The sequence below is a fragment of the Chrysochloris asiatica genome, unplaced genomic scaffold (assembly GCF_000296735.1).
Source record: "Chrysochloris asiatica unplaced genomic scaffold, ChrAsi1.0 scaffold00047, whole genome shotgun sequence".
NCBI classification, from domain to species: Eukaryota; Metazoa; Chordata; class Mammalia; order Afrosoricida; family Chrysochloridae; genus Chrysochloris; species Chrysochloris asiatica.
This window is the reverse complement of record NW_006408565.1, coordinates 2834073-2843767: the sequence shown is the minus strand read 5'-3', so window position 1 is coordinate 2843767 and position 9695 is coordinate 2834073. Positions and strand designations below refer to the sequence as shown.

The 9695-nt window shown below is 41.6% G+C and overlaps 1 protein-coding gene and 1 pseudogene across 1 annotated transcript in view; one reads left to right on the top strand and one right to left on the bottom strand.

Moving 5' to 3' along the window:
• Positions 1-2182: 2182 nt before the first annotated feature.
• Positions 2183-9695, top strand: part of KPNA6 (karyopherin alpha 6 (importin alpha 7)) — a 13079-nt gene continuing 5566 nt past the window's right edge. The window contains exons 1-11 of the mRNA XM_006862169.1: positions 2183-2314; positions 3930-4022; positions 4422-4521; positions 5373-5467; positions 6078-6209; positions 6650-6738; positions 7470-7569; positions 7877-8040; positions 8221-8299; positions 8758-8883; positions 9214-9341. Coding sequence (XP_006862231.1) covers positions 2186-2314; positions 3930-4022; positions 4422-4521; positions 5373-5467; positions 6078-6209; positions 6650-6738; positions 7470-7569; positions 7877-8040; positions 8221-8299; positions 8758-8883; positions 9214-9341 — 1235 coding nt within the window. The 5' untranslated portion in view covers positions 2183-2185. The remainder of the gene's footprint in view (positions 2315-3929; positions 4023-4421; positions 4522-5372; positions 5468-6077; positions 6210-6649; positions 6739-7469; positions 7570-7876; positions 8041-8220; positions 8300-8757; positions 8884-9213; positions 9342-9695) is intronic.
• LOC102840824 lies at positions 2618-2992 on the bottom strand (annotated as a pseudogene).

Below are 9695 nucleotides of genomic sequence, written 5' to 3'. Positions count from 1 at the left end.
GCCCACCTGAATTGAGGCACCAGATGTACAGATGGCCACCACATCACATTAGCATGGCTCTCAACCACATGACTGTGAACTCCCAGAGAGTGGGATCTGTGCTGGAAGTGGATGAGGGTGGGAACTGGCCACACCTCTGGTCACCAGGGAAGTGTGAGGGAAAAGAAGAAATGGTACTTTTTCTGTCATCCATATGAATCTGCTCTGCCACACCTCCCTCTGCTTCCAAAGCTGTTCACAAGATGATCAAACTGCATTGGCTAGCTGTTCACCAACCTCCTCGGCCTCCTCTCCCAGCAAGCATTCTGTCCATCTCTCTACCTTTCTTCTGAGGTTCAGGGTGCCAGAATTTTTGTCTGTGTCTGTTTTATTTGGTCTCTCATATCTTTGTTGTAGACAGTCCATGTAGTTTGTCTGCCTAGTCCTCCATCTTGGAAGAAGTCTCTGGGATATGTAATTATTTGTGGTAGTTGTTAAGTTCCATTGAGTTGGTTCTGATTCATGGCGACACTGTATAAGGTTTCTAAGGAGTGGCTGGTGGATTTGAATCACAACCTTGTAGATCAAACTGACCTTAACAGTCCAGTGTATTATCCTGCAGTGCCACACCAGGACTCGGATATTCATATGTGTGAAAGTACCTCTGGTAGCATAGTGGTTACGAATCGGGCTGCAAACCTCAAGTGTCAGCAGTTCGAAACTACCAGCTGCTCCGTGGGAGAAAGATGAGGCTTTCTGCACCTATAATGATTTACAGCCTCATAAACCCTGTACAGGGTCACTATGAGTCGGAACTGACTACACGGCACATATATATAGTGTGCTGCACATAAGCACTGAACTGCTAATCTCAAGGGTGGAAGTTTAAACCCATCAGCCTTCTTCAGAAACCCTATACAGGGTCTCTATGAGTTGGAAAGAACTTGACAGCACTTAATAACAACATATGTGTGATAAATAAAAGCAAAAGCAAAGCTAACAATTCAGAATAGTTTTATTTTGGCTGGAGTCGGCTGGGGATAGAAGAGTCTGTCATCTGATTCAGGCATATTGGTAATGTTTTCATTTTGAGATTGGTGAGGGGTTCACAGGTATGCAATGTGTTGTTTTGCTTGGTAATTTACATATGCTTTATCCTTTATGTACAGATACTACATGATAAATTTAAATTTGATAGGAATAAAACTACATAGCATTCCACTGAATTGGTCATCCAATAATGTATGAGGGGTCTTCAGAAAGTTCATGGAAAAATAGAGTGAAAACGTAATGGCGTTTCTACAAAATTTTTTGAAGCCTCTCATATTTAAGCTGGTTTGGTATTTTCCTATATCTGACTTTACTGGGGCAAATCATATGTAACTGTTTTCTCTAGTTAAATAAGGGTGATCATAACTTGTTCTAAGAAGGACTTAATATGTATTAAGTATTATAATTGATTAAGCTATATAATATATAACATGGATTAATCTATATAATCCATCTAAAACTCTATGAAGTAATGATATTATGTCCTTGTTTTAAGGATGAGATCCTGAAACATAAAGATATTAAAGTAACTTGTTCAAGGTTCCACAGCTAGCAAGAGCCAGGGTTTGATCTCAGGCAGTGTAGCTTCCTTCAGGAGGCCTTCTGCCTATTCACTACTCTGCTATACCAATTCTATAATTTTGGTGTTGTTAACTGCTGTCATGTCAAGTAAGCCCCTCACTCAGTGTCCCAATGCACAACAACCTAATATTGCCCAGTCCTACATCATCCCAACTATCAGTACAGATTGGATTATCATATCTTTCTACCTAGTATGTCTTATTCTGGAAGTTACACTGAAACCTGTTAGGCATCAAAGCAACAGGTAATCCACCACTAGCAGATGTGTGATGGCTGTATATGAGGTGCATTTGTTAGAAACTGGTCTGCATCTCCCACATGGAAGGCAGCACTGACCCACCAATGTCTCTCAATTCTGCAATGTCACCTATGATTAAAGGGAGTGTGTGTTTGTGTTGATGGGGTTCTAGAATTGTTTGATGCTGCCATTGAGATGATTAGGTCTCCTTGAGAGCTGTGATCCTTCTCTATGTAGGAGAGGAGGGTGAGTAGGAACAGAAGCCCAATGAAAAGGAAATGCTCTTTTCTGAAAGATCTTTACAGTGTATTTTTATCTTCCCTTTTGCTAGAGACCATGGCGAGCCCAGGGAAAGACAATTATCGAATGAAGAGCTATAAGAACAATGCCCTAAACCCTGAGGAAATGAGGCGAAGAAGAGAGGAAGAGGGCATTCAGCTCCGGAAACAGAAGCGGGAGCAACAAGTGGGTTAACCTAAATATTCTCAAACATACTATTTTGAGGGAGCTTTATAAAGTTTGTGGGAAAAAATTCCATTATCTTCTTTTTTTTTTTTTGCACTAACATACTTATTTACTAACCAAAGGGATGATCCTAATTAAACCAACACTTTGAAACAGCTGCATGTAAATGTTTGTGAGAGAAATAATTGAACATAGTAATGGAAAAAAAACAACCCAAAAAACAAAACAATGTAGAGATTTGGTCATTAAACTGAGCTTGTTCATTCTCACAGCTAATTCCTATTCAAAGTAAAGATGGGATTTTTATTCTACTTTTTCATAGGTCCAAGTACAGGTGACATCATTCATAACACATTCCACAGTTAACTTCCCATTTTCCAGTTTTTGTGTTATCTTGCTTTCCTTCCCATCCCACACCTGTTGTTCAACCAAAGCGCCATCTGTAATGTTGCAGACAGTCTGAGTTTCTCCCAGGTTGCAAGAAAACTGTGTTGTTTTCAAAGTGCTTTCAGTTTTGATGGTGAGGGTTTTGCCATCAGTAGAGATGATACAATCAGGCTTGGCCATTGCATCCATTTTTCATAGAGCCATGCCTACTCCTATTTCCTTTATGTATTCATCAAAGCCTTTGCTGTCTACCAGACGCCATCTTCTTATCAGCTGCTGAATGGTCGCCATGGTGGGCACGGACAGGTGGATATGCAGAGCAATCAGAGGAGAAGACGTCTGGTGGGAGAGTGTAGTGTCTTGTCTCCATTATCTTTCAATTTCATTTTTCCACAAACTTTCTGAAGCCTCCTCATAGCTGACCTCTACCGTATACGCTCTTCAGAAGAGTAACTTTAGTTCTGTGAACCAGTCATCTGTTTGTTGTAGCAGAAATGTTGGAAGCTCTGAGAATAAGCTTTGTCCCTTTGTCCCTTTTCTGCAAGTTAGGCCAACTTAGACATCATTTGTGTCTTCATTATAACATTCTAGTTCTCGTCCCTTGTTGCCTTCTTACTTCTACGCCCTTTAGTCAGTGTTAGGCCTGGACTTCAAGGCCCATCTCTGATTCTGGGCCTTTAAGAGACTGATTCTAGGCTGCCTTACTTCTACTTTGTTGAGTTTCTGATCTTTGTAAATCCCTCTAGGACTTAAGCTATATTAATGCCTCATCATCTACACTCTCACCGTACCCCCACTACCAGACTAAATTGAATCTAGATCTGGGCAAGGCATCAATCACCTAACCTGCTTTTACCCGTCCTCTTGGCATACTACTATTCTTTTTCTCCAAAGCTTTTTATATCCATCAGTTTTTAAACAAAGGAGGTAAAACTTTCTTTTAAATTTTTTCCTGCTGATAAAAGTACTGCCTCAAACAATGTGAACATGTAGCTACAATTTAAAAAAGTAAAGCTTTTAACTATCTTGCCATGTCAGTAAAACATATGTGTCAGTTTTTTCAATCACTTTAGCATTTCCTTAACAATTATACCAGAATTTAACATTGACTTGTTCTTTGGATTTGTTTTCAGTTGTTGTTTTGGATTATTTTTGTTTGCTTTTTTGTGTTTTTGGTTTTGATTCTTAGGTTCAATGGGTAGTCTTACCAGTGTCTTTTCACTTTCAGCTTTTTAAACGGAGAAATGTTGAGTTGATTAATGAAGAAGCTGCCATGTTTGATAGTCTTCTCATGGACTCCTATGTGAGCTCTACTACTGGGGTAAGGTGCTTGTGAGGCAGACCTGGGGAGTGCTTGCTTCTAGAGAACAGAAATTGCGTTGTTCCCATCACATAGTAGCTTTGATGATAACCATACAAAATTCTGTTTTCTGTGGACATTTGTAGTTGGTCAACTTAGGGATCCAACAATCATTTATCTCTAATAGAGGTACCTGAGGAAATCTTTAAGGGAAACCTCAGTTGCCTCAGAGGTTAGAAATCACTTTCAACTGCCCCATCTTGAAGCAGTCATGGATTAAACAAACTCCTTCTCCTGACCCTATGTTAGGCCATCATTTTACCCTTAAGGTTTTCTAAAGCAGGATGCCAGGCAGAATTGTGTGCTCACATATGGCTCTGTTATTGATTTGTAAAGTTGTTAATGTGTTTTCTGTTCTAGGAGGGTGTGATCACAAGAGAGATGGTAGAGATGCTGTTTTCTGATGATTCTGATCTGCAGTTAGCAACCACACAGAAATTCCGGAAACTGCTCTCCAAAGGTACAAAGCCTGGTTGGCCCTCCTCAGAGGAGCACTACATGACTTAGCCTCCAATTTTTTTCTCACTACTTTCATCAGCTACTCTCCCTGTCACTCACTCTGCTCCTACCTTAACCAGCCTTGCTGTTCCTTGGACATGCCATATTCCCACATATTCATGTGACTGTTTCCTGTCTGATGTCCTCTACTTCCCGATGTCTGTGGGGCAATTCCTTCATTTTTATGATCCTACCTTCCCAACAAAGCTTGCCCTGATACCCTACTCAAAGTTGTAAGCTCACCCTCAACCCGTGCAGCAAGTTTGATCGCCATATACGATTCTACTCATTTTTTTCCCCCATTATACTTACTACCTTCTAATATAATAAATAGAATATCTCTCCCCATTAGGATATAAGCTCTGTGAAGGGAGAGATTGTCAGTTTTATTTACTACTGTATCTTCCCTACCTAGAACAGTATGGCACATAGTAGGTGTTCAAAAAACTGTGTTATATAATACAAGAATACCTTATATTGCTGTATCCAGCAGTCCTCCCAAGAAAAAAGCTGGTTTTAAAAGAAAATGTATACACTATAGTTTTTATTTATCCCTTGAGCTTTCCTCTGTCCCTTATAATTCTTTGCTTAGATTCAGTAAGCTCAAATTGAGCATATCAAAATTAGGACTGACTTTACTTTTTAGCATCTTACCTACATTATATAGCTCAAAGATGAGCAGCTATTGTTAAAGCCATTTCATCAGAAAAGTGTTTGTAAATGGTTTTAGGGATGGTCAAGAACATCAAGGAAGGATGGTGACCAGAACCCTAGTGAAGGCTCTCCTGTCTTTTCATCTCCCTCCCTTTCTAGAGCCTAGTCCCCCAATAGATGAAGTCATCAACACTCCAGGAGTGGTGGATAGGTTTGTGGAGTTTCTGAAGAGGAATGAGAATTGTACATTACAGGTGAGGTCTGGAATGATGGTGAGTGGTGCCAGATTGAAGCCCCTCTTCTACAAGATTGCAGTGGTGTGTTTCTGTAGATGCAGCTCTCAGAAAATAGACAATAGGATTAGATAGCCCTTTGAAGAGCTAAAATCTCTTAATCACATAATCGCAAAGAAAAGTTATCAGAATATGGCAAACTGATCACTCACTTATAAATCAGAAGTTGTAGTCATAGTTTCACTTCTAACTGGGCAGATTATTGAGCCTCTCTGCATCTCTTTTCTCAGACAGGTGATGAGTCAATCTAGAGACTCAGCTGGAAGGGATTTTGAGACAATGATCTCGCTCTAATCCTGGTTTCAGAAATAAAGACAGTGAAGCCTAAGCAATAAAATTACTTGCCAAAAGACTCGTGGATGCTGTGCCGTAGTGCAGGACAAGACCTTGGGACCATAATGCTCTGTCTTCACACCCTGTCATATTACTGTTAATAACCTCTTCCAGTCACTTTAAAGGAGGAGAGCTTTGTTTTTTGTGGTGGGTTTTATGAGCCAGGGCCAGGAAGCTTACTGTAGGCATCACTTCTCTATCTGGAATAACCTCTCAATGGTGCCTTAATGTCTTTCAGTTTGAAGCTGCCTGGGCTCTAACAAATATTGCTTCTGGAACCTCTCAGCAGACCAAAATTGTCATCGAAGCAGGAGCTGTCCCCATTTTCATAGAGCTGCTTAACTCAGACTTTGAGGACGTACAGGAACAGGTAACGATCTGATTTGGCTCTTTTCTTGTTGGAACCGATTGCTCAGTACCCACAAGTTGTTGAGGTAGACTAACAGCTTCTATCTCTCCACTGGATTCTTGCTAGTTGGGTAAAAGTGGAGAATGGTACTGGAATTTCTACTCCATATAGAGTTGGTCCAAGAATATAATTTTTTCCTTATTTGGGTAAGGACAGGAGGGTCTTGGTTTGGCTTCTCTGGCTTTAGTACAGATGGCAGCCTGTCTTTGTCATTAAACCAGGAACTCCCCAGGGGAAAGATCAATAAATGCTCAATAAGGACTTCAACAGGAAGGGCACCTGAGCTTGTTTAATGTATCAGGATCTGATGAGGTTCTTTGCCGTGGTACTCACTATGTAGTTAGGACTAGAAAGTACTCACAGAAGCTCTGCATGTAACAGTTCCACCGTCCTCTTTTCAGGCAGTCTGGGCACTGGGAAACATAGCTGGAGACAGCTCCGTTTGCCGAGATTACGTCCTGAGCTGTTCTATCCTTAATCCTTTGTTAACGTAAGTAATTATAATCATCTGCACCATGTGACTGGAATTTGGGGGAAGCTGATCATACCTGCCCCATTGTTGAGCCAGGGGAAAGGGGCACTACTGACCCATCTGGAAAAATACAACAGTCCCTACAAACTGCATTGATTTGCTATAAAGGGTTAGATCATACGTCCACTGGGCAGGTCCGTTATAATTTAGCGAGCCACAGACTAAAGAAAGGGGTCATTTAGACCCTTCTCCTGTTTCTTCCCATCCCTGCCTTTAAATTAAAACTACATTTAAACAAAGTCATCATATAGATGAACTATTCTTCAGACTACAATCTCATGGCTCTATCATTCTTTCTAGGGCCCTTCAGAGAAAAATCATTCTTTACTGCATGACTAAAGCCTTCATAGTGGACCTCAGCTTTTATTTCCAAAGAGAACAGTACTCTTTGTCCAAGACTTGTAGCCAGAGTTAGGGACACAGTATGTCCTATCTTAAAATTTTTGCAGACTTCCTCAGCCCTCTATTTAGCCCTTATTAACTATGATTTTAACTATCCACAGCTGGTCCCAGTCCGCTGCACCACTCTAGGTGGACTTCCTGATCTTAACATAGATTTCTGGGGAGGAAGGAATAGAGCAGCTACTCAAGTCTCAGTGGTCTGTTAGGGTTTGCCTCCATGATTTGTTAGCAACAGCATTGTGCCATGACATCAGTGCTCAGGATCTGGCTTTACTGTTTTCCTTCAGACTCCTTACCAAGTCCACACGACTGACAATGACACGGAACGCAGTCTGGGCCCTGTCAAATCTCTGCCGGGGGAAGAATCCGCCCCCAGACTTTCCAAAGGTGAGAAACACTTACCAGCCACTGAGCAATACCAGGTTCCTTCAGTGAAAAATTTAGACATGGGAATGTGTTAAGTCTTTGGAACCTCAGCTCAAACCCATGTGGTACTGAAAGAGATGATTGAAAAGAAAGTGATCTTAATGTGCCTGGTGTGAACCTAGATGGTAAAGTAGAAAGGTAAGACTGGATGGTTTAATGTAGTAGAGATCTCAGGATTCAGAATTTCTTGTGAGGGAAGGGGCAACAACATTAGGGCTAGTGGTAGAACTGCCCCTGGTGAATCCCTCTCACTCTCTGCTTCCAACAGGTCTCTCCTTGTTTGCCTGTGCTGTCTCGCCTACTCTTCAACAGTGACTCGGACTTGCTGGCAGATGCTTGCTGGGCCCTCTCGTATCTATCCGATGGCCCCAATGAAAAGATCCAGGCAGTCATAGACTCTGGAGTTTGTCGGAGATTGGTAGAACTTCTGATGTAAGTGATTTCCATTAGACATACAGATTTCATAAAATTCCAAGCTCAAACTGAGAAGCTGCAGACAGCAAATTTGCTGTCTTATGCAAAGGCCTGGAGCCCTAAGAATGCTGTCAGCCAGTCTTGTTGTTCAGCAAGGCTGAGTATGAATTTACTGATCATTGCTTCCTCCTTCTGTAGGCACAATGATTACAAAGTGGCTTCTCCTGCCCTGCGAGCCGTGGGTAACATTGTCACTGGGGATGACATCCAGACCCAGGTGAGGATGAGGAGTGGGTGTAGGATGTTAACTCAGACTAGCTGTAAGATAGCAGTGTGGAGAACTGCCTCTGCTGATAGGAGGCAGCATGGTCTAAGGAAACCTGGATTCGAATAAAGATGATGGACAACTTGGTTTTCTTCATTTCTTCTATAAATTAGAAACAAATCATCCATTGTGTGCTTGTTAGAAAAACTAAACGAGATGACCTCTGAGTACCTAGAATATTATAAGGGAGTTTATAGTAATTTTTGAGTCATGGTGATTTTGAGATGCTGAAATCTTTCTAAACCATTAGGGTCCCAAGAACACTGTCTTGTGTTAATAACTGATGCCCCCAGTCAGGGCAAAGAAAGCAAGATTTTCTTTGGGTCTTAAGCAGCTGGTATAATTCTGTAGGATTCACAGGTTTCTTACAGGTGAACAGTCTCACTCAAACCTACACTCTCAATTTCTAGGTCATTCTTAACTGTTCAGCCCTCCCTTGCCTTCTCCATTTGTTGAGCAGCCCGAAGGAGTCGATCCGGAAGGAAGCCTGCTGGACCATTTCAAACATCACTGCTGGCAACAGAGCTCAAATACAGGTAGAACAAGCTATAAAGTTAGAGGTGCTGGATGTTGATAAGCTTGGGAACATGGGAGATTGTGGGATATTTGCTTCTAGAAGGAAGGATTGGTTTTGCTATACAATAGGGTCAGTGTGTGCTATTGATCAAAGATTCTCTGTAGCTGATGCCAATTCCTCTGTAGCTCGTCACCTATGTGGGAAAAACAGATGAACTTCCTCAGGATGGGGATGAGATATCTAAGTCTTACCTAACTTGTGGGCTGGATCTGCTTTCTCAAAGTTGAAGCCTTGAAAAGGTGCTTGAAGTTGTTATCCTCTAAGACACCATCCTCATATCCTCTCTCAGGCTGTCATAGATGCAAATATCTTTCCTGTGTTGATCGAAATCCTTCAGAAAGCAGAGTTCCGTACAAGAAAAGAAGCAACTTGGGCCATCACCAATGCCACATCAGGAGGGACCCCTGAACAGATCAGGTATCACAGTCCCTTGCCATTGTTTTGAATGGTGTATTTTCTATCCCTATCCCTTTGCTCATGATTCATTGTTGTTGTTGTTAAGTGCCGTTGAACCGATTCCGACACATAGCAACCCTGTATAGGGTTTCTGAGGAGAAGCTGGTGAGCTTGAACTGCCAACCTTGCAGTTCAAACTGCTTTGCAGCCTGGCACTTTAACCCACAGCGCCACACCAGGACTCCTCATGAGTCATAGATGACCCCTAAACTACTTTTTTGATTGTGTGGATCATGACAAGCTATGGACAACATTGAGAAGTATGAGTATTCCAGAACACTTAATTGTACTTCTAAGAAATCTGTACCTAGACCA